This window comes from Harpia harpyja, chromosome 18, assembly GCF_026419915.1.
Source record: "Harpia harpyja isolate bHarHar1 chromosome 18, bHarHar1 primary haplotype, whole genome shotgun sequence".
Taxonomy (NCBI): Eukaryota; Metazoa; Chordata; class Aves; order Accipitriformes; family Accipitridae; genus Harpia; species Harpia harpyja.
The window spans coordinates 5,181,735-5,206,606 of NC_068957.1; the positions used below are offsets into that span (position 1 = coordinate 5,181,735).

The following is a 24,872-nucleotide window of genomic DNA, read 5'->3' on the forward strand; positions in this document are numbered from 1 at the left end:
GCTGGGGCACTTTGTGGAGCACCTTGGGCAGCAGCAGGCAGAAAGGGCGTCTGGAGGGAGGCTGTGTGTGAGGTCCCCAGCCATGCACCCTGGAAAGGGACAGGACCAGCATACAACGCTCGACCGCTTATCTGTGCTACGAAAAGCCCCCTGTAAATTGGATTAGGCAGACAGTCCCCTGTTGTGCCTGGGAGCCTACCCTGAGTGGCAGGGCTCAAGGACCAGTTTGCCCCAGTGACCTACCTGTTGTGGCTGAGCTTGCCCGACTCGCAGTTGGAGAGGAAGAGGTAGTCGGGGAGGAAGACCGACTCCGACTCGCTGGGGGTTTCCTCTGCGGCAGATGCGTCAGCAGCAGCGTGGTCGACCGAGAAGGAGGGATCGGCGATGCGGGAGGCATGGGTGGAGGCGGCCGGCGATGGCTGCGGGGACGAGGTCGTGTGAGACAAGCTCTCCACCGAACCTGCAATGGGAACGGATGGCCCCGGCTGAGGGACTGCTCTGACTCGCGCCGGCCCACTGCCTCTCCTGGCCATCGCCACCTGACTTTTGCGCCAGGGATGTTTTAACCCAGAGTGGCAGTGGGTCAAGGCAAAAACTGATTCTGGGGAGAGGGGAGCCTGATTTTGCAGCTGCCTCCCCTGCCCAGGCTGGGCAAGCCAGCTGCCAAATCGAGGGGCTGCAGGAGGTGCAGACCCCCCTTGCTCTGGGGTTCCCCACTCCTGCAGGGCTGTAGCATCCCTCCTGCAGACAGTAATGAAGACAGCCTCTGCTGAGGAAAGTGCTGAGGCAGAGCAGTCTGTTTTATCAAGTATTTTTTAGGACCTAATGTAAATAATTAAATATTAATCTCCAACACTTCAAATTAATGGCAACAAGGGACTGATTTCTTCCCACTTTCTAGATCTCAGTGGGCAAAATTGAGCTTTGTGGCTCACGGAGTAGCCAGATTTGTTGCAGTTCTGAACCTGCCTGCAAACTCCTTATGCCTCTCCAGGCTGGACATCAGAGCCATGAGAACTGTGGTGTAGCTGTTATTGCCCAGCTGGAGGCTTGTTGGCTCTGCTGAGAAAAGGTACACTACTTTTCTGGAGGCACTACTGAGCCTGTGCTCAGTGACACCTTCCCTGCTCCCTCCTTCCCTGGGCATAACACTCCAGTCTGCCCCCAGCACAGAGAGGGGTAGCGGTGGGGAGAGGAGCAGGTTTGGGCTGCAGGCAGCAGGGCTGGCCCAGGCTGCACAGAAGTGGCCACCGGCTCAGCTCCAGCTTCACCTCCGACCACCAAGGCCACCCTACGCTGGCAGCGTATGGCCGAGGCACTCCTACCCATCTGGCCTGAGCGCTGACAGGCAGCACAGACAAGTCTGGTTCTGTTGCTCTCCCAGCCTCTGTCCCGGCTAGAGAACTGGGCAGGAGGGATGAAGGAGTGATAGCTGAGCCACACAGAGTTAAGGCTAAGCACAGCCTCTGGCCCAGCCTTTGGGGCATTTCGACTCAAAAATTGCAGTCCTCAGTGCAAGTCGAACCTCCCACCATGGGCAGTTGCGGAGTGCGAAGGGCCTGGGGTGTCTTTGCAGAGCAGCTCCCCAAAGACATCTGCTCCTGACAGCAGCACCAGGAGCACAAGCCCTCAATTAGAGAATATGATTTTTCTAATGAAGTTTCAGGTTGCTGCGTGGCGGTTCCCTCACCAGGGCTGCGTGGGGACCAAGCAGTGCTTGCTGGGTGCCCCAGCTGTCCCCGACACCTGCGGCTCGGCCGTGGGTACCCACCTCTTTGGCTGAAGTGCAGACACCGCCTGAGTCAAAGCTGCAAAACCCTTCTTCAAAACGAAAAACGCCACAGCAAAAACAAACACAAGATACCAGCTACTGCTGATAAAACCAAACCAAGCATAAACGTGCCTTCAAAGTGTAGCAAGAAGGCAGATTTCTCTAACACTGATGTCCAGAATTTGCTGGAAATGCTGAGAACCAGCCCCTGACAATCTGTGTGCATGCTGTGGGCCAGGTCCTGCACCGCGCAGTGAGGTCCTGAGATCCTCCGGCAGGTTCTACCTAGTCCTCAGCTCAACACAGCAACAAGCCTTGGCATTGTACTGGGTTGTTGTAGTCACTTCTCAACCCTGGGAGGTGCTAGGTATATGTGCAAGCACATCAGGAGGGATAGAGAGGGCTGCCAAGACTTGCTGGGTGGTTAGACAGCAACATCACTAAACACAAACAAAACCCTCTAGTGACCCAGACTTCCACACCAGCCACAGCAGGCTTCACCCCTTTCTGATCCCAGTCAGAAGAAGAGTAAAACAGCTGATGTCTCCCTGCACTACCCCACACCTCATCCCTTTAAACTGGGGAGGGAGCTGCCTCTTTCCTTCCCATCTACCAGTATTGACTCACTGCTGCTTCCTCCTGTTAGCTTTGGAGGTCTGGTCCTGTGGTGCACCCCAGGTCAGCAAAGCACATAAGCATGTGCTTAAATTAGAGCTTAAGCAAAGCATTTGCTTAATTTTGAGCAGGTGCTTATAGCAGCGGGATTTCAGCAGTGAGCATCTGGAAGGAATGGCTTTTATGGGGTTTCACATTTGCAAAGCAGAGCTGAGGGCTGCAGCCTTCCCATCTGAAAAATAACTTTTCTCTTGTTCATTGTGCTGGCTCAGACAGTAACTCTGCTTTCAAATCTTGGACTTGGAGAGCTGTCTCGCACGCTGAGGATGATCAAATATGCACCAGGCTAACTCCATAGGGATCTCAGAAAAGCATGTTCACGTCACCATCTGACTGCCTTTTTTTTTTTTAAAAAAAAAACAACACAACTAAAAACTGCCACAACGCATAAGAAAGAAATTAATGACATTCTGGATTATTAACACAGAGAATGAACAGGCCTGAACTCCATCTGGTACTCACAGGGTTTAGCCACGGATTATCCCATCAGGAAAGGCCGTGAGCTGCAGACCACATGGCAACCGTTGTGAGCAGGAGGGAGGGATGGGGACAGCGCAGACCTGCCCTTTTCTAACCTTCAGGGGCTCAGGGACCTGCAGCCAGCTCTTAACAGACCGTCCCTGTCCCTGCCAGCTCTGCTGGTAACCAAATCAGCGTGCATTAAGGTTGTACCACGACAGCAGCTGGGTAGAATAAATTATGCATGGCCACTTTCAACAGTGAGAAGGCAGAGAATAGGTTTGGTGACTGCCCTCCCCTTTGCCAGAAAGACAGCGGGAGGCTTTGGCTGCCAAATAACTGCTTTGGTGGGTACTAACCCAAAAAATCTCTGCCCTGACTTGACGGGGAAAGTCACCGCGGAGGATGTAGAGCATCCTCTGGGGTCACTTTCCCCATCAATGCAGGGCCATTGCTTGGAGAAACAGAGGGCTTCTCCCTCCTGCTGCAAACCCCCCCCCAAACTGTTACAGTGCAACAGCAGTGCAGGGACACAGTGAAATAGGGGGGTTCTGCTGACAGCAACGCCCCCCACCAGGCTGCATGGCCATAACAGGAGGTAGAAATGCCACCCACCTCTCCTGGCCAGGGGCCAGAGCCTGACATTAAAGAGCAGCCTTGAGTCCTTGCAGCCGAAAAGGGATTTCCTCCCACCAAGAGGGGAGTGTGGAGGGAGTAGCCCCAGTGCCTGTCCTCCAGCATGGGCTGGGAGGAGCTGGCACACTTCCCCTCAACTCCTGTGCAAGGGCCAGATGCTGCCGTGAGCAAGCCTGCCGATATACTGCCTGCCCCGCTTTGTACAGCAACGGAGGGGGGAAATGAAGACGCTCAGGAGAAAGCATCTCTGCAAGGAGAACACAGTCCCGCCAGGTAGCCCCTCAGTGCAGTGGTCCCAGCTCCCCTTGCTCCCAGCATGCTGGCCTGGCTGGGGGAGATGGTCCCCAGTGTGTTGCAGCACGGTCCTGGGAAATCAAGCCATGCCCATGCCATGGAGGGCAGGGTCTATGCACATTGGCAAAAGAAAAAAAAAAAAAGAAAGGAGAGACATTTAAGGAAGCAAAGAAACCTTCACAGGAGCAGGCAGAAAGGGAGGAGGTCCCAGCAATGGGCAAGGATGGGTGTGAACAACAGAGCAACCAGAGGTGAGGGAGAGGTGGAGAAGCAGAAATGCTCTAATCCAACTGCCAGCAGCCAAGAGGGACCCAAGGGTAACCTGTCACTTAGGGTGACCCTGCCACCCTCCTGGTCTATGCACTGTGCAGGGAGGGCACCAGTGAGGGGGCCTCCCCAGGGACATCAGGCTCCACTCTGGCCCTGGGTGCTGTGGGAGAGAGCAGAGCAACAGGGGAGCAATGGAGATCAGCAGGGCCCTTCAGGTAAAGGCTGCATCCAGCAGGAGAAAGGCATTTACATGGGACATGGAATAATACCTGGAGCCTGGGGAAGAATTGAGGAGGGAATCCAAGACGAAAGGTCCCTCTTGGGCTGAGGAGCTGCCTGCCAAGGCATGGCCTGGGGGAGCATTCAATGCACAGCTACAATCTTTAAAAGTAAGGCTTCCTAATGAAAAAAGGCTAAACAACTTTCACAGCAGTTTCTCCAATGAAAAGCTGCTATATTGCATTCTGTCAATTAATCATGGTTTCAGCTTGCATATGGGATATAGTGTGCCCACTATGTCCCATAGCCACCTTATTTCATCCCCTCTCCTGCCCAGCCACTTGGCCCGAGCGTCCTCTCGATCCCCTGTGTGGCCATGGGTCCCATGGGGTTGGGGAACGACTGCTCTATTCGGAGCCTTCACCAGAGGTGGAAGCAAGATTTTACATAGAAATGGTAGGAAAATAGGGAGGGAGGCCTCTTCCTCTCTCCTCCAGCTGACTCCCCTGAAGGTGCCAGCTCCCCCGTCATTGTCAGCACAGCCAGCGGCACAGTTTCTTGTGGCAGCCGAGAGCTGCAGCGAGATGATTGCTGCTGGCAAGTCCTTCCCGACAGCCGCCCTCCCAGGTGCTTCCTGACATCTGCCTGGAGCTTGCATTTCGCCTCCGTCTCTCAGCCGTCCCTTCTCTTGTTGACTAAAAAGCTGTCCTCGCAGGGCCAGCCGTGGTTTTGCTAACGTCGGTCTGCATCTGGCTGCTTACATGTCAGACCGGAGGCCTCTGATGAGTAGGACCTGGCTGTTCATCCAGCTTCTTTGCTCCTGGAAGGGACTAACTGGGAACAATGGGATGGTGTTTACAGCTGAGTCACTGCACAAACCTGTGGCTGCACTTTCTGTGCATTAAGCGGAGAAAGCAGCAGATTTGGTTTTGGCCTCAAAGTCACAGCAAATTTTCAGAGATGCAAGAATTAAAAGTGATTGATTTCACAATTGGCTTTGAGATTAATTTTAATACACAGAACAGCTTATTAAAATTTCCTGCAATTGATGTGTCTTTCTTTTGATGATTCATTTCAGGGACTATTATTTTTTTAACACAGTAGCATTCAAGTTAAAAAAGCATACGGCATTTAATAGAGCTGCTCTTATGTTAATTTTTAAGGGTAATTTGTTTAAACCTACAGGGTCTTGAGGGGTTTAGGTACTTCCAAAGAGCTGAAGCAATTAGCAACTGCTTGAAACGTGATGTGCAACCTGTGGAACTGTGCAGATTTAAATCAGAGGATCTGAATGTGCCCTGCAGCCTGACCTGAATACACCCCAGATCTGACCTCACCAGCATGAACTGCAGGATAAATAGAAGATCTTATGAGCTATTTGCCATTAGAGATACAGTAAGTGCATGTCTGGAAGCTTAGCTTACACGGTCTGTGATGAGGGCTGTAAGTTCAGCTGGCAGACTTTATACTGAACCAAGGCAAATGCTCTGCACTGTTGAAGTTCTTGGGGGATAACATCCACCTTGAACGGAGTGGAAAGCTGGGATGTCAGCTTTCCCAACTGCCGCACCAAGAGCTGTCACTTCTCGTCCATCAGTGTCTACACTAGCAATCTTTGCTGGGAGAGAAATACCACTGTGTAATACTCCGAGTACTGCCCATGTGTAAATCTTACAAGCAATGTTGTGCTGTACCAGCATAACAGAACAGACATTTCCAAGTATAAATGCATCTGTCCTGGGGACAGCTGCTGCCTTAGCTCCTCTGCCACAGATCCCATCTCCCTATGCACATTCTCAACTTAGTGCCAGCAGAAGTCTGCATACACATTTGAGAGACAAAAATTATTTTTCTCTTTTCTGTTTGCATGAAAAGACTTACCTTCATTTTAGAGTAATAGGTAAAATTACATCTAAAACAATACTACACCAGAAGTAGCAACGCAAGACTAACATCTCAGTGTCAACAAGGGCAGATCAGTAGGAAGGGGGTTACTGAATATCCCTAATTACATCCAAGCTCCAAAGGGCTATTGACTCCAGTCCCCCAAAGCTACCAGCTCTAGTTTGCAAGTTGCATTCATGGGCAGCTTGTACTGGCACATAAAAATATGTCAGCACATTTTCCCGGTGGTCTCTAAAGTGAATGGAAAGAGAGCAGACATCAGATTTAACAAGACCACTGCAGTGCTCTTTCCACTCCCATTTCCCCTCAGAATAAACTACTGAACAGGAGATTAAAGAAGGCCAGGAACCGCGATAGATTAAAATAAAACAACTCACCATGGCCTTTTGTTTCCTTTCAAGTTACAAGGTCATGGTATGGCTATGCAGCAGTTGCAGACACCAGTAGCAGTCTGAGCGCAGCAATACGGGGACCACGGCAAGATAATCTGCCCAGCCACACTATGATACCCCCAAACATACTGCCCTTGGGATCGAGTCCCTCCATCACCACCCTCTTCTGCACTACCTTTTATCACGGCGAAGGACTTCGTTCTGACTCACTTCCTATGAAGCTCTCAAATTGCTGCTCTGTCTGCCCCTTGGAAATGTCAAGGGAAAGACAGATTGCTGTTATCTGAGCCCGATTGTCTCGTTTGAAACGTAAGTTAATGATGATACAGGTCCCGGCTTTAATTACTGGCTACATCCATCTTGGAGTGGTTAATTTTTGGAAGGTTTCCAAGACATTCACCCTACTGAGCATATACAGGTGTAGGTCCTAGCAAAACAGGCTGACTTTATGCTTCACTGGCAGGACCATCTCTTAAGTCTAGACACGCACTTCTAACACTTTCCTGTCCTCTGCCTTTTCTTTATTTTTCTTCTCATTAATAGACTAAGACACCTCAGTATTTTTGTCATTGATTTATGTACGTGCATATACACCCAAGTCTGTGCACATTCCACATCCAGCAAAGCCTGAGAAAATGCGAGTTTTGCAGGACACTTTCCTAGAACAGGTGTCTTATATTAAGCCAAACTAAATAAATACGGGACATGTAATGAAATAAATGGTCCCAGAAGATAACACTCAGTCAGCTTTTCACATAAACAGTACCTTTTCTTATTAAGGACATGCTGTTTATTCTAGCAGGAATTGCTTCATTGAAGTGAGACCAAGCAGCCAGCTATTATTTCTACCCAGCAGAAATGAGATCGCTGGTAACTTTCAAATCGGGGTTTAGCAGCATCTCTGTGCTGCCTTGAGCTATAGGAAAGAGCATCCCATGCTACCTGCCCAGCCCAACCAGCCAGCAAGGTCCGTGCTTCCTCTCACCCTGAATGCTGCTGTGGAGGAGCCCAGACATGGGTCATCCTCCCAACCCCCAAGACAAGCATGAGCATGGTCCTACCTGTGCCATCTTCCAGATGTCCAAAGTTACAGATCTGGCTGATGTTGTGCACCCAGATCTGCATCTCCTCCTCAGTTTTGGCTACCAGGTAGAAGGTGCGGTAGGTGGTTCTCACAATGAAGACGAAGTTGTTCTGAAATTCCTTCTTGATGAAGTTGGGCCCCGAGTGTTTCAGCACTTCGCACTCGTTGAGGTCGATGATCCGAATGGGCTTTTTGGAGTGGTTGTTCCTGTAGTACTCCAGCACGTCCGGGTTCCCGCTCATGCGGCCTCTGCGCAGCACGAACCAACGCTTCCGCCATGCCTGCAAATGGCACAAACAGGGCCCTTTTAGTGCCAACCACATAATATATCAATCAGCCCACGCATGCTTACTTTCTTTTAGGTTTTATAGTTGTTTTGATAAACTGGTCAAATCGTGACTTTGATTTGAAGTGCTTGCTATCAGCTTGCATTTGTGATCGGAAAAAAGGCAGAGGGTTGTCCCTTTGGAGGTCAAGAGGAGCAAGAATTCTCCCCTCCTCCTGCCCTCAGCCTGCCAGCATAGTGTAACTGAAATGATCTGATAATTCACCGTCTCATCTATAGAAGAGATGGTAACACATTTTTCTTTCTGAAATGAAAACACCTAGGACTGCACCCTGTGTTGCAGTACGAGCTATTATCTGGCAACAGATGCCTTTGGCCCAGCAAAGCCAAGGGCTCCAGATGACCTCTGCAGCTTGCCTCCTATGGTTTTCAGTACTTACAAAAAGCTGTTAATGAGCTGCCAATTACTTCTGAAAGACCAGAACAAACCTTACGGGAGTTGTAGTGCTAAAAAGTTAAACAGAAAACTTCCAAACCTTACAGAAGGACGTCTATTTACACAGGCACTGCTTCAAGTGACTGTCAACCCAAACCAAACCTGGTAAGCACTGATGTCTTTTAGACCCTTGTGACTGAAGGTATGGGTCCCATACAGGCTTAAATGAAGTCCTGGCAGAACTAAGATGCAGCATCACATTATAAAGCTATATGCAAGTTTCTAGGAACAAAATAACATACTTTCCCTTTTTTTCCAGCAGCTGGTTTTGTTCATCAACAGTGTAAGTGCCTCTGTGTTGATTACAGCTGTCACCAACACACCTACTCTGAGGGCCCGAAGAAATCCACCCCAAGCTCTGTTCCACAGAGAAAAGCTGAAATAAGACATTAGGAGCTTCGTCCTTACCAAACTCCATAAAAAACTGTGTTCGATGAAGTCATGCCCAAACCAGCAAGGCCCCGGGTGGCTGCCAGGGAGCAGCTGAAGCTGAGGCAACTGCCCAGGTGCCTACAATAACTGTACAGCCACTGGCTGCTTTGGTTGCCTTCCCAAGAGTTAAAAGTTCATTAAAGAAACATCTGAACAACAACCACCACAACCTCCCTACCTCAATCTTATCCAAGTGCTCTTTGCAAAATGGCTTGTCAAAATGACATAAATCTGGGTGATAGCTTGTGTTCCAGTTAAAAATCATGCTCATTTTGCAAAGAGTGGATCTGCCTGTCAGTTTAAAGACAGCCAAGCATTTGGCCTCAAGGCAAAGTAACTGAGTTCAGTATGTTTTCACCAAGATGCAAGAGTCCTTACTGGCACAGTTTAGGATCAATACAGGCACTACAGATTTTGCTGACACTGAGTTCCCATGGGCATGGTGATAGTTAAAATGATCAAGAAAAAAATAGCAACAATCATTTGTCAAGAAAATGCCCCCCCCCCCCTTTTTTTTCCCTACTCAAAAGAGTATTTCTTGCAGTGGAGCAAGCTTTTCACAGTCTGTCAATATTAATCAAAAAACTTATCTGGAAGTAAGTCTGTTCAGCCTGGCAGTACCTTAATCTCTTTTGAAAGCAAAAGATTCTTCAAAAACAATGTACAGGGACCAGAGAATGAAATATCAGAGAGGGAGCTCTTGCAAGGCTGAACAAGCACATACCAGCCTGTATAAAGGAGGAGTTTTCAGAGAGGAGGGTCACATCAGGAATAAACAGGAAGCAGAGGTGAGGTGCAAAGTGTATTGCACAAAGAAAATTAAGTCTGACCCTCATGACCTGTTGAGGTTTGAAAGTGATTTGGGCTCTGTTGAAAGTAGCTAGAGATAACAGATTACTGAGATATCTCAGACAAGTCTTGTGGGAGCCAGGAAAAAAATGTACACACACACCCCCCTCAAAGGAAATAGAAACAAAGGAAAAACATTTAATGGAGAAAACACTTCCCTGACGAGCAAGCCTCAGCAGTGGAATACAGCCCAGCAGGTATCTCACATGTACAGGCCCAGAAAGAGTCCACATCTCTGCCACCTGCAATCCAAGCGCTGCACAGGCTTAACGCACACTCCACAGATGCATCAGGACAGAAAGGTCGCATCCCCTAACACACTTGCACCCCTAAACAACAAAAGAGAAATGCTTCAGGAAGCATAAGCCAAATGAGACCTGCTCCTTTGCGTCCCAGAGAAGCAGGCTACTAAGGCAGAGAGGGGAAGGAGCCATCAGCTCTTTCCCCAAGACTGCAAGACCACTTCTCACTCCTCTCCCAAGGCTGCTAGCCCTGCAGCTTAAATACACCTGGCTCCTTCTGATGGAAAATGGATGGAAATCACCTGCATATGAGCAAGGTGAGGAAGGAGGGGAGGGGATGGGTCGGGGGAGCTGCCGGGGTCACCCTGCCTAGCTGGCACCCACACAGCTGTGGGGAGGTGGGAGCTCAGCCCTGGGACTGGGGCCAGCTCAGGGCTACCTACTGGTGGCCAGTACAACACTCTAGGCAGGATGGCCCAGTACCTGTCCCCGTTTCCTTAGCATTTTAATTTTCGTGAGTCTAAAGGGGTCTGTAGTTTCAGCACAACCCGGGCAGCTGGTGAAAGAGAAAACGGCAACTGTGCTTTGTGGAAAAGCTCACGGTCCCTCCGTTCAGAGGTGAAGGCGGGCTTCAGCGTAGTGTGAGAGGCTGTGGCTCTGCTGTTTTTGGTTTTGTACTAGCTGAGAAGCTGCTTGATAATCTGTTTCCCTGCAGATACACAATTTGATCAGTCTTATCGGGTGGCTGGCACTGTGAGACTGGAGATGGAGAGGTGCCTGGTCAGCGCGGCTTATGATGGCAGAGGAGAGCAGGGCTGAGGCTGTGTGAGAAAACACTGGCTATCATAGCCGGGCAGCCGTGAAAACAGGGCTGAGGGGAAACAATGCCAGATAGCTGCCCAAATCTGCACCGCCCTTGGGAAGGGTGGGCCTCCCTTCTCCATCTCCCGCATGGCCACCCTCACTGCCTTCCCCGGGCTCGTGGCGGGGCCAGCTCAGCCAGCCAGCACCCCGTCCGGCTGAAAACAGAGTAGTTTTTTCTTGTGGGGGTAACACAGGAGCTGTAGGAAACGTGCAGGAAGGTGGGGGGTGCAGAGGGACGGAGGAACTGCCCTTTGGTGAGACCGCAAGCTCAGACAAGCTAACAGCCCTTGGCTGCCGCCGTTCGTTGCCCCAAATATTAATGTGCTCCGAAACCGATGGTGGCATCTTGCTGTGAGCTGCAGAGACCAGAGCAAATGGCCTGCCTGTGCCGCCGACCCGCCGCCGGACCTGGAGCCGAGGGAAGGGAGAGGTGCCAAGGGACGGCAGCTTTTACATAGGCGCAGCCTGAGTCAGCAGTGCGGGTGAATCAGCACTGGCGGGCTCAGATCTTCAAAGACATTGAAGCGCTCATCCCCCCTTGAAATCAGTGTGGGTGCCACAGCAGGGTTGAGATGGAGATGAAGTAACCTATACACTTAAATAGGAACCGGTTCCTGGGATTCAGCCTAGGCTCCTCACTTACACTATGGGAAGGATCTATGCATCCAGCAGAAGTATTACATTTATTTGGAGGCCTCTTGAAATTAGTTCCTTCTTGATGAAGGAATGATACAATGATGATATGCTTACATGTCCTTCAAAGCTTTGTTGTCGTTAGAGAGAAGGCTTTATCAGAAAAGCACAACTACAATCAGAAAAGAGCCAACATAAATCTAGAACAATTTTCATCTGCCCTTTGTAGTGGAATACTTCGGTGCCAAAAGGAAGAAAGAATTTGCAGCAGCGTTGGTCAGATGCCAGCACGTTGCTCTGTGCAACACAAGCTATCAGTGTTGTCTTCTTGCTCCTGAATTTTTCACTTTGGGAATTCCAGAGCCGCTTCTGAAGGGAAGAGGAATAGCTCTGTTTCCATTTCAGTAGGGTTTCTAAGAAAGCAATCGCTACTTCCACAATCTGACATCTCTGCTTCTGCTGAATAAGTGGTGTGAGGTTTAAAAAGGGCTGCTATTACATGCGAACGTTTGCTCCGCTGCGGCAATGTCAGATCAAACAGGCCACAAGCAAACCTATTATGTGCTGAAAAAACAACTAGCTGGTAAACAAGGCCAGAATGGGAGGTGAGCGTCTGCGTGTGAAAGGTTTAGCCAAGGACCTTCCTCGCTTACCTTCTGAGGACCACGTTTTCATTTGTATGTACAAAATATCCAGTATCTGAGATCTAAACAACTGATTAAAGCACATACAACCTAAATGAGGTAAATTGGCCTGAAATATAATTTGTCCGGTGGGTTTTTGTTTTTTTCTGGTTTTAATAACAAAACACAGAATAGCCAAAAACCTTGAAATTCTTTACCAGCTAAATTAATGCTCACAACTCCCCCATGAGGATAATCTTCATTTTACAGAATGCAGCAAAGGGGCTGGCAAGGGGAAGCAGAACAAACAGTGGATGTGTACTGATTCCTCACCTGCCCGGCGGCCTTGCAGCCATGCTCCTGGGCAAAGTACATGCTCTCATCCCCAGGCCTGCTGTGGGCAGGTCTGACACTGAAAGAAGAATTCGAGAGCTCAGCGATGGGGAGGACTGTGAAAAGTTTGAACATTCGGGATTGCTCTCATGCCGCAAACTCCCTTGGAAAGAGAAAGCAGCAAATCCCACCAGAGAAGGGTCTGGCATGGCTTCCCTCCCGTGGCTGGCCGAGGGCTGGGACCGCCTGTGTGCACCGTGCTCCTCCTGCTACTCACTGCGGTTCTGCCACCTTGAGCTGCAAGACATCCTTGGGGCAAGAGAACTAGCCGAGCTGCACGATGGTAAGTCCTGCAGGAGTGCCAGCACTTGAGACGCAAGTTTTCAAAGCTTGTCTTTTTTTTAAAGAACAATTTTAAAACATATTCTTGGTGAAAAAAAATTAGGCGGAACTCTATAGCATTTCCTATAAATGACTTAAAAGAGGAAGTTAAAATTCATATGTAGACAGGTTTGTAAGCAGCTGATGTCTAAGCCCATCAAGACCATATAAGTTAAGAGAGTTTTCCCTGCCTGCATAGAGCGGGAGGTGTTGGGATTGCAGAGTACGGCCCCTGCAAGAGGGACCTGTGCATTGGGAAGGAGTCAGGACCAGCTCCCAGCAAGCATCCTCGCATTCAAAGAGCTGAGGACATTGTTGGGAGCCCTTCATGCCACTCTTGCAAGAGAAAAGGGCCAGCCCCGCACAGCTCGTGCTCCTCGGACTGCGAGACCCTTGCAGAAGGGCTCACGCCTTCTGCTCGGTAGCCTGCCTTGCTGGGTAATAGCACTCGATTAACTCACTTGCAGAAATGTGAGATCAAAAAGACCTCTTAAACCACCCAGCCTGTCCCCCAGCTGGAGTTACGGTTTTGCTATTTCAATTGTGGCTGTTGGTCTGCAGCTCCCATCAGCTCTGCATAATAAATCTCTCCCTAATGAGGCTGCCTGCTTGTCCCTTCCAGTGTGTCCCCATGCAGCGCTCTGGGAGCAGCTGAGCTCCTTGCCCATCACCCACTGGTTTAATGCTTCTCTTGGATTTTGTGTCCCTTGCTGTGTGGTTTCCCTTATTTTCTACTCAGATCTCACAGACTTCTTCAGCAGTGAGAGGCTGAAACTCATGGTTTATGGCTGGGAAATAAAAATCAATAAATACTCAATTTCAGAGAGGAATACTGCTCCTTTAGGGCCTTCCTCTGCCTCCACAGGCATGTAATTCTATTTAACCTAGAGAATAGAAGGAGAAATTTTCTGCGGTAGTTTTTCTCCCTTTGCTTGGGTACCTGGAAGCTGAGGTGCACTCCTGTGAGTGCTGGAAAGGCATCAACTCTCCCTCCCCCTGCCTGTTCATGCCCACTACAGCTCTGTTTTCTCAAGGTTAGGGCTCAGCTATGGTGGGAAAAAGCTCTGAGCTAACCAGTGTTCCCACACAAAACAACTTTCAGCAGAGACTAGCACAAATGGTCTAGCTCATCCTTTGCAAAGGACCATCATACAATGAGTTCAGGACAGACTACAGTCTAACACTGTATTTCCATCTGCTAAGTCGTGAGTCATTTATTGAGTCACTTGTCTTTCTGATTATGGTAGTTTCAGTATGACTCTAAATGAATCTTGTTTCAAGAAAGTCAGCATGAGTCTTCCTCGGAGGAGATGCAACGGGTGCATAGTGGAAGGGGAAATACCTTCTTCCTTTCAAAGAGATACAGATACATTAATTGACTAAAAACACTAACCAAAAAATTTCCTGCGCTATAAGAGCAATGAAAGCTTTGTAATAAAGCATCTAAGATGACGTCCTGTAGAAGCAGAGAGGTTTCCTTTGTTTCTGTTTCTCAAAAAAAGAAACCTGTGGTTTATGAAGAAAAAATGACACACACTAAAAAAAAGGAGAAAAAGTCATATGCTGCCTGCTAACTTACACACATTCCCACTGCCTGATCTACATCCTAATCCATAATATTTATGGTGCTTTACATATACAAACATCTACTACAGAATGAGTCACTGCTATTTAATAAACATGCAGATTCTTTGTAAAGCTAATGGGTTTGTTTGGGCGTGAAGGGTCAAAGTCATAGTGACCCAAAAACTTGGGAGTTCTAAGTTCTTAAAAACCTTGTGGAAGACAAGAAAACAAGTTCTGGAAGTAAAATTAATAATAACACCACTGCATTTTGGGGAGGAAGGTAGGAGGCAGATGCTTGGATGAAGAAATGTCATTTCACTCATGTCCCCCATCCTTTAGTCAGAGCAGTAAAAAAACTCTTAAGAATTGTGCTTCTCACAAACATTTTGATTAGAGGTTTCCTCCGAAGACACTGGCAAGGTGACAGAGTATCCCCTCACTCCTCGTGCAAGTAGGAATTGCTCGACAAGACACTGCTGGCCAAAGGGGAACAACACTGCTGTCCTCTCCTCGCTTTCCCCATGGCTCCTGCCATGTGGGTCTCAAGGGGCTCTCCTGCAGAAAAGAAATACCGGTGCTGCGGTCGTGCCACCGGGATGGGTCCCTGAGCTTTGCAGGGGAAGATGCTGACGGGGCATCTCATCCCGCAAGATCTTGCTGTGGGAAAGAATTCACCGGCTTTGATCTGGGCTACAACAAGCCCTACCACACCAGAAAAACACGGTGGCTCCCTGTCGCCTGGGGGGACTGAAACGTTTCAAATGGCTTCACAGCACTGCCTGCCTGCCCTGCCCTGCGGCACATGGTGCAGGCAGGACAGGACTGTCCCCGCCGACACTTCACCGAGCTCACTGCTTCCTAGTGTCCCACGGCTACAGAAATGCCTCCGGGCCGATAAAGCCTTACCTGTGAAATCCATAACAACAAAACACCGAAGAAGGGATGGCAGGATGGCAATCCTATTTCAGTGGATTCATTTAACAGTGAAACCCTGACACAGGCATGAAGTAAATAAGCTACCCTCCCCATTGTCATCCCAGGGCATGACTTCTCTATTCTTCCTCCTATTTTGACAGCAGTGGTGCTGAAAGCTTGGAGCTTTTGTTGTTAACAGCTGCCCTGCAAATATGTGCAGGCCCCTTTGAGCTCATTGATAGAAAGCATAAGGATCAGTTATTATGAAATTACGGCTAACTGCCACCACAGGGCAGAAACCCAGCCGTGCCCTGGAGGGCTGCACCTCCCAGGGAGAGGCTTGTGGCTGAGTGGGGTTTGTCAGGAGCACCAAGCGACCAGGGCCGGCCAGCAATCTCGACAGCATCTGCAGGGCGCCAGTAAAAAGACACAGTTGGTATTAATAAATAAATAAAGTAACTCCCCCACTGCACTTGGCTGTGTTTCATTGGGACTAACAAGACAGTAAAGTCAGTCTCACACGCTTTCAGGAAGCAACTGAAATTTTTGTGACTCGGCATCATTATAAAGCAGCGCCCAAAGGGATCTGGAGAACCGATGAAAAATCAAGCTAAGGAAAAGAAAGCCAGCTGCAGTGTGAGATCCACACAAGCTCGGGAAGCCTCCAGGTGGGGCAGAGCCCAGGCAGCCGCTGTTAGGGCAGCCTTGGCCCCGCGCTGGCCACCCGCTGCCTGGGCTGCCAGCGCTTCCACTGGGCCACCAGCTGTCCACAAAATGATCCTGCAATGGGTGAGCACAAGCCCCGGGGGAAGGGAAGCTGTATTTTGGCCAGCTGGCCTTGCCCCCGCCCGGGGCAGGCAGGCGGACCCCGTCCCACCTGGATCCCTGCATGCTGCAGCCCGAGCATCCGTGGTGCCGGGTGGGGGGTATCAAACCGCTGGGGCAGCCAGGGGTGGGCACTGACTCACATCGTGAGCATCCTCACAGCCTCCTTTCTGTTTAATTTTGTCTGTCGTTTTCACTTTTAATGGGGATGTAAAGTAGGTCACAGCTCAAAGTAGAGGTCCCAGCAGCTGAAGACAGCACTGAAGTGATTAAAGCCGTTCAAGGATCTCCTCCCACCCAGAGCCCTCCTCTCCTCCAGCACATTTTTGCCTTCCTGAGGGCAGGCACTATGAAACATTAATTCCTTTAAGCTGCCCCCCAAATGACACCTTCTGACTGCTGCTACATTTTTGCAGGCATTTAAGCTCCCTGACAGTGAAGACTTACAGGCAGGACTCTTTACGTGAGGATGTTTACAGCCTTGCCAGCTAGCCAAGAGTTTTAGTTCCATATTCCCTCACAGCATGTTTATGTGTAGTATCTAAAATGACATTATTATGATCCTGAACGCAGCTTAAATTTCTGGATTGCTTTTTTTCACCTTTAAATCCTAAGGCACTTGACAGCTGGTACCTGATCATTACATGCTGCATATGTTGTGATTTGTTCACCTGTCACAGGGATACACCTGCCTCTGAAGTTACGCTGTGTTCCTGATAATCAGGGTGCTTATCCATACGCCCACAGGTGTGCAGCCACATCTGTGTGTTTGGCTTTGACCAATCGATGGTGCAACTTTTCCACCTGAAATCCTTATTTACCTGTTTAAGGTGGCAGACGTTGATGGACAGAAAACCGCTGGTCTGGCTTAGTGCCACTCCTCTAGTCAGTTAGAAAATGAAATTCTGATTTCTCAGGATGCAGGATTGGGCTTTTTACAGAAATGAGTTGAAAACAGGGAGAAAGGAGAAACTACCACACTGACACAGGTCTTCCTGGATTTAACAATGTAACTTCATTTTCTGTTAGTGGGAAAAGTGCCACTGAAACCTCATGCTGCACAATAGGGATTCCTACTGTTACAGGAAAACTACTTGTGTAAAATGGCCTGGAAACCCTTAAGATCTTTCTGACTCGTTCACAATAAAGTCTTTAATACCAACATAGTAATAAGATATAATCTTGAATAGAGGTAAATTTCGATTTCTTAGAATGGCTTTAATCTAAGTCTTGCATAATCTTAAGGCGGCTCTGCATAAATCCTTCAGATCTTAATAAAAGTCAGGTTGCTCCCAGGTTGTTTAAGGAACAACAGTTCTGAAATACAAATGCTGGGTATAATCATCTGCTGGATAACTGAAGCTAGCTAAGTCACAGGCGTTTTCAGTCATTTTTGGAAGCAAGTATAGGAAAATGTATATACCAAAGGGACTGAAGTTTGGACAAATTTTGAGCAAATTTGCTAAACTAATAGCTTTTATGGAAGGACTCCAAACCTGCTTCGCTAAGAAAAGAAATAGGGTTGGGGCTAATCCCCTTTCTTGTAACTCGCAAGCACGATGTAAATACAGATGTGCAAAGCAGTTAAAGACCAGAAAGAACTGCCTGGAGATTGCGCCCTGCCTCGGGCTATCGGGAGTCCCTCTCCCTCTATTTTACTTGGAACTGGCAGTTTTCTCAGTATTCTTTACACAAACAGAACAAATTTTGCTGTTTCACCTTGTTAACTGAACATGTGGTGTGAGGTCAGCAACAGTCATGCAGCCTATCTATAACTGTCTGTACTCACATGATGCGACGGCTCCGAAGAGAAGGAACATAAACAGGAAATTGGGCAAAGTGACTCTTTTGAGTAGGGGACCACAACACCGCTCTTTTTTTTCAAACTAAACCCTTCAACAACACGCTGTCAGACCTAATGAAGAAAACCAGAGTAGCCAGCAGGATCAGAATAAAAGCCGCAAATGTTTATGCTGTAACACTTTTGCCTGATCATAACAATGTGGTTCAATGTAGGGAAATGAACCCGCGTTCGGGGTTTTGCTCAGCAGTTCAGCTGATGTCCCAGCTTGGTGCGTACAGGAGTAAAAAGGCATATCCTCCACATCCACTTTGGGCCAAATCTGGACTGTTCTTTTTTATATCCTTATTGAATTCATGGCTACATGCTGCAAAGGCTTTGACCGTTGCCCTTCATTTTACTCCTAAAATTGCCTGGAGAAAGGAAGTGTGCAGGAGGCAAGCAGAAAAACAGGGAGGAGGTGCACATGTGTGGGAGGACTTGTCTTAGAGAGCAGGTCACATTTGTTGAAAATAAGAACCAACCTCTCTGGACATATGTACAAAGACAGAAAGAAAAACAGAAATAGGTCCAATATCGTAACAGCAACTATCTAGTATCCAGATAAGCTCTGGATTTAGGCATGTGGAAGAGGGCACTGATTTCACTGCATGCTCCTAGCTATACAGACTCTGAAGATCTCTGCTGAGATCTATGTATTGGCTTGAAATCAGTCCCATGGGAGCCACCCGGACTTTGCGGTGACATTTAAACTCCACTGATGCAAATGGCAAAGCTCCCATTTGCTCTGAGGGGGCCAGGTCCTCCTCTTGACAGGAAGCTCTGAGAAATGCAGAGATTCCCAAAAATGGAAACATGATATGAAGAAATTATCTGGATAAAGAAAATCTGCCTCTGGACTGACGAGGAGCCTTTCTGTCAACCACATCAGAAGACGAACTCTCCCTTCATGCGTCTAGCCTGTTTTTTGTGGGTTACACACAGGCTGCCTTCAACACTGAAACACAAATTCAAGAAATTGGGTCTCTCCAGTCTCAAACTGGGAACAGTGCTGCGTGATTCAGACGCTCAGCCGAAGCCACTCATCACCAGCCAGATTCCCTCACTGAATATTTACAGAAAACAAACAAGATTATAAACTAAGAGTTATTTGTCAGACCTATTTAGTAAATATCATAATTGCATTAAAGAGTACACTAAGAGTGTGGGTAAGACACAAACCAAAACACATGGTGAAATGCGTTGGATGAAGTCTGTTCCTATATTGCATATATGTAAATACGAATGCTTATTACTGGTGGGTATATTAGATGGCCTATGCTAGCTCTAGAGGGGGTTGAGCTGAACCTCAACAACACTGAAGGAGGCTGGAAGTGCTCAACAGTTGGTTTTACACCCATTTGCTCATTTCAAAGTACAATATTGGAAAACCAGATACGCTAAGGAATTTAAAAATCTATTTTGATTGCAGTTCTGCTGTTTTCAGCTGTCTTCTCATCAACTAAATTGTCTTGGTTTACCCTTAAGTATTCTGCTAGGCAGTGTAACATTTGCAGAACTGGGTTTTCTTCTTTTTTAAAAGCTGTCTTAAATTAATCTCTGCTTTACACTTCACAAGAGGCTGAGCTGGTTTTTAAACATTTTTAGAATTATTTTTTCATTCTCCTTAGTTTGTGGAAAAGTGGTCATCACTCATATGGCTCATAATATACAGCATCCACTGCCAGTCATTTTTTATTTTAAAATACATAAATGTTAGGAAAAATATAAACAATGCGCCCTGTGCCAGGTTTTCTTTTGTTTGTTTAAGAATTCTCTCTGAGTTGTCAGGATTGTTTTTGTTGCCATTGCGCCCTGCTTCTCATCCAAGAAAACAGGGTTTTCAGGGCTAAGAGTTTGAAGAAATAACACCCCGTGAGCTCCGCTTTCCTTCACGGTTTAGGTGCGTTTCACAAAGTCAGCTGGTTAAAGTCAGCCAGAGTATCCAAACATTCATCATGTAAACTTCCCATGCTTAGGAGATAACTGCACATTTCTCCGCTCTGCTGTGGGAAGGCAACAATGCCTGTGAAATTCTGCAGACCCGTGCTTTTTTTCTCAGTGTATCGTTTCATGCTCTGCCTACTTCACACCGGCCCGTCCAGCGCAACGCTCCGATGGAGCTGGGAATGAGCACCAAGGTGCAAACCCAGTTGCCTCTGGCACAGGCTCAGGACTGTGCGCCCCGGCCCTTAGCTGTATTGCTCATCCTCAGTCCTTTCTCTTTTTACCTCCTGAGACCGGTCCTTCCAATTTTGAGTCACATATAGGTTAAGTTTTTTCAGTCCCCTGTTACTGCTGCAACTTTTATCTTGATGTGTAGACATCTACATGTCCTGGGCTGGCATACTCTGTATAGCACCACTATAGAAAAAACTCACCATGGCAAATAAAGTACTAACAGCATACTTAATGTTTATCTTAATTTGCATGACTTCTCAAACTTCCCTTGCTGAACCAAACGGTGAAATCACAACATGTTCAGAAGTATTAAATCATTTCCTCAACATCTGAATATAACAGGCTGCAAAAGGAAAACAATTACATTTGGCACATTGCACACTTTATCCTTAACACTCCGAATTCTGGTATCCCTTTATATTTACAGGCTTGCACTCTGATCACAGCAGCATTAAAAACAGCTATGTACCATGATTTATTTCCTAGGAAATCCCCCAGACTTGCCAAACACCAGCTTTGCCTGGACAGCTTGGGTTTCAGGTGGCCACAGCAGCGCACAACCCCGGCAGAAAGTTCAGGATGCTCCAAACCAGCTTCCTACCTGCTGGCCTGTGGGCAGCAGACTGGTGTCACTCAGGAGTGTGCCCAACCTAGTACTGGGTAGTGTTCTGCTGTCTCCATGGTGTGGTAACCCCAAATTCAATGTGGCACTAAATGATGAGGTGCGATGCACTGCATTGCCCTGCCTGGCTGTGCATCTACCTCCGCCTCCCAACTATCCACCCTGACCCTGCGTCGGTGCGAGTGTCTGACCTTCCCCACTCCAGCCATGGGGAAAGGGAAGGGCAGGAGCAGGGCTGCTCCTCACCAGCCGGCTGCGGTCCAAACCGTGCCACGAAGGGCCAGGTCCCATGTGTGTGAAATCCTGGGAGGGCTGCTGGGTGCCAGGGAGGGCGACGAGGGCTCCCCAAATGGGACGGAGAGAAAGAAAAAAAGCGCTCATTTCTGCAGAACCCCATGGATTTCACGTCCAGAGCGGTTCGTTGCTGTGAGGTGACTGATGGCATGATGACACTTCTGTGATATCAGCGTCACGACAGACTCGAGCGCTGTGGCTTGCCCCAAAGCAGCCCAGGCTGGAGGAAGCTGGCAAGCCTGCCCTCGCACGCTGCCTGGCTCTTCAGGCACAGCCAAAATGTGTCGGTTCCTCTGTGAAGCTGCAGCTTGCAAAAGGATGGGCCGGCTTTCCTGAGCAGGTGCCTTCTCTTTGGGGTTACCTTCGGCCAGTTGTCAGTATTTTGTAATGCAGATTTTTTGCAAGTACAGCAGGAGTAAAACTCTCTGCCAACCTCCACAAATAGTGGAACAGTTTGGGAGTAAAAACAGATTTCAGAAATGAAAGTTCAGCTTGATCTATTGGGAACAACGTGCAATTAATGTGCTCAGCAATAACTTAAATATGAGCAATGTGGGAGAAGGGTAATAGCTCCCTTTCTATCATTTTTCAACCTGTCAGCACACTAATCTATGAAACACGAAAGATTCTTCGTAAATGTAAACTGGTAAACGTGGTTGAAGGCAATGGTGTTGTGCAGCTTATCCGGTTCTCAATCTTTTTTAAACTGTAAAACTATCAGAAGAATATGTGCTTGTGGGATGGTGAAATAGGATCAATGTTACTGTTACAAAAGTGAGGATAATGAGCCAGCTGGGTTTTTCCACAGTCATTTTCAAAACTACAGCGTTTATTTCTGCTTTTCTGCAATTTCTTCTCTGTCTCTTCTCCTCCCTTCCCTATCCCTTTTTTTTTTGTGGTTTTTGCACTGAGCTACACCCAGAAAATGAAGTCACCAAGGAGCAGTAAGGACGTGGATGCAGTCTGTGACTGCATCATTTTCTGCGTGTGTGCTGCCGGCTGCCTCCCTGCTGCATGCCCCGGTCAGGGTGGGAGCACCAGGGCTCCTTGGAGGCAGCGAGGGAAAGGACCGGAGAGGAGGAGAAGGCATCGAGACTGGACTGCTGCTGTGTGGGCATGTCCCACCCGCTCTGCTGCTGGCGCTGAATGAACCGGCAACGGAGAAACGTATGGCATCGGTGCTCCCTGGAGGTAAATGGGATGCTGCCGCAGGCAAAGGTGCCTCCCTGACACCCTCCTGGTGTCTGCAGCTAAAGAAACGGGGGATCCTTCGGACCCAGGCTGCTGTGTCCGGCGAGCATGATGCTGGCAGGGCCTGTCACGCCTCCACCCGGCAGCCCTCTCCTATGTCAAGTCTGCAAGAAAGTGGGGAATACGAAGAGCTCCACCAGCTCCTTGGCCATCCCCTTTCCTCCCCATTACCCTGCCTCACTCGAGCGCCTGTGAGTGACGATGCCTTCACAGCCCCCTGCGCCTTGGGCAGCCCCTCGTAGCCGGTCACGGCGGGTCAGTGCCACCAGCTCTGTGCAACGGTCACCTACATACCTTCTGCCCTGCTGTAAATATCTGTACATTTGCTCCCCCTGTGCCCTGAAATGGGGGGAGCATCTGAAGCACATCTGGGGCACCTGAAGCACATCTGGCTCCAGCCCTGGCGAGGCTGCAGGGCTCCCCGGGACGATGCGATCCCAACCAGCTGGCGAGGCCACGCGCTGCGTCGGGGTGAAGGGCCCCCTCTTGACCTCGGTAATGACCACTATTTCTGCGTTCTGCTTTCCTCTGATGGGAAGAGTTTGTCCGTTGGTCTTAAAACCATACCTCGCCCAGCCCAAATTTTACAAATCTTCAAAACTGAAAGTGTACAGTCCTCTGCATAGTCTGCAGTGCTTGCATATGCTTCAGAAGGAAGTGAATGTAAGCATGGCTGATGCTAATGCTAACATGATGCTGTGAACTTGAACTGCAAAACAGGAGCTGAAGTGAAATTCAGGCTGGCTTGGAGTTCCTCTGCTGATTTTTGAAATCATATAACCTCATTTTCAGTTTTTAAGTGGGTTTTATTGCTTCTAATCCCATGGGAGTGATCCATGAAAACAGAGAAACTAACAGCAGAAATGCCAAGACAGCCTTATACACTGAGATCTGCTCAAACCACAAAGTAGACACATAAAAACTCCAAATTCTCCACAGATATAACCATTTCCTGATCAGCTGAATGTGCAAGCAGAGTTAATCGACAGGGCTCTCCTGGCTCTGTGGAAGGCACTGCACTCCCTTCCCAGTCAACGCCGAATTCTCTTCCTCCTCCCGCCAGCCATGCCCCAGCTGCAGAACGGTTAAATAACTGAAGGTTTGTGCTCAACAATTTGCTTTCAGCTTGCTTCAAAGAGTGCAGATCCTTGACAGTCAGTGCCTTCGCACTGGCAAAGAAACCACTGCTCAAAGCATTTGTCTTAGGGAGGGTGTGGAGACAGACAGATTTACAACAAAGAAACCATATGAAACAACCTCAGCTCCGGGCTGAACCCACAGTGTTCAGTCTATTAGAGAAAAACAAATAAGACTTTCCCTATTGCTGCCCTCAGTTGAAATGTGGTGCTCGGGAGCCATGTGGATCCGTTCAGCCCTACTTATAAAGAATACAGTATCCTGGAGGAGAGTAAGCTGTCCGGCACTGGTGGGGAGTAGAGCTGCGAGGTTTTTCAGCAAGTGACTGAAACACATTTCCAGGCCACACGAGGTACCTGGGTGCCAGCGGGTGCCAGTGTGCCACACCAGCAAGGACAGCGCAGCTCACAGCTGTATCAGCACCAACGCAGGCCTTAGCCACCGCTGTCTGTAAGTGCTGTTCTCTGTACCTCTGCACATGCACACAGGAGCTATAGGTCACTGCAGGTCTCTTTGTTTAACAGGTCTCAAATCCACTTCTATTTTGGCAAGCAATGTTTTGCCCCCTGGTTCTGTCACTTAGACTCCTGCCGGGTTAATTTAGGAGCAACAGCATGTGGGTATCACAGGCCTGCTGGCGCTTGCAGGTAGCAACAGGAGAAGGGATGAGGGCTGCGTTTAAACGGGTAATTTCAGGAGTGTTTATGTCCTAGGAGGACAGCAAAAGCAGAGCAATAGCAAGTGTTTTCAAAAGGAAAGTTAAAGTGAGAGCTACAAAGGAAGAGTAGGGGAGCCCCAAACGGGCAAGAAAATTGGAAGGACAGGAATGGGAGGAACAGGAAAGCTGAAGGAAAAAGGACAAATAAAAAATGAAGTGCGGGGATCATGCAGAGAAAGGACTGGGCTCTTCAGCTCAGCGGGAAGAACCTCAGCGAGGAGCAGCTCCGTCCCCAGCGGTTCACATCACCACAGCCCGCAGAGCGCTGATAGCAACCCCCTGGCCCGGGATGAGGGAGGCACGACAGTCCTCCCAGCTCCTCAGGCAAGGGTTTCTCAAAATCAGACCCAAGTTTTTACTATGGGTGGAGTAGCCCCATCGCCCTCTGAATCATCAGACCGAGGGCTGGCCATTGTATGCATTGTTATGAGGTATCTTCTTTGCTAACGCCAAGCAGAGAAGCCAGCAAAGCAACAGGAGGGAAGAGGCCGTTACTGAAATCCTATGAGAACAGTGAGGAATGATGAAAGACTATGCCTTATGTCCCTGCTCTGATTGCAGGAGCGGCCACTGCAACAGCAAAGCGTCCAAAGCACTGCGTGGCGGGCACGGCCAGGCCAGGGCAGCTTGGAGAGCTGGCTCTGGAGCACCTGGCTGCTGCTAGAGAATTGCAGAGAGC

General features: G+C 48.7%; 1 protein-coding gene across 4 annotated transcripts in view; it reads right to left on the reverse strand.

Annotated features, from left to right (window-relative positions):
* GAB3 (GRB2 associated binding protein 3) overlaps window positions 1-24,872 on the reverse strand; it is a 64,001-nt gene that overhangs the window by 11,173 nt on the left and 27,956 nt on the right. For all 4 annotated transcript variants that reach the window (XM_052814128.1, XM_052814127.1, XM_052814129.1 and 1 more), the window contains exons 2-3: window positions 7,683-7,986; window positions 244-460 (exon numbers count right to left, since the gene is read on the reverse strand). In XM_052814128.1, coding sequence (XP_052670088.1) covers window positions 244-460; window positions 7,683-7,986 — 521 coding nt within the window. The remainder of the gene's footprint in view (window positions 1-243; window positions 461-7,682; window positions 7,987-24,872) is intronic.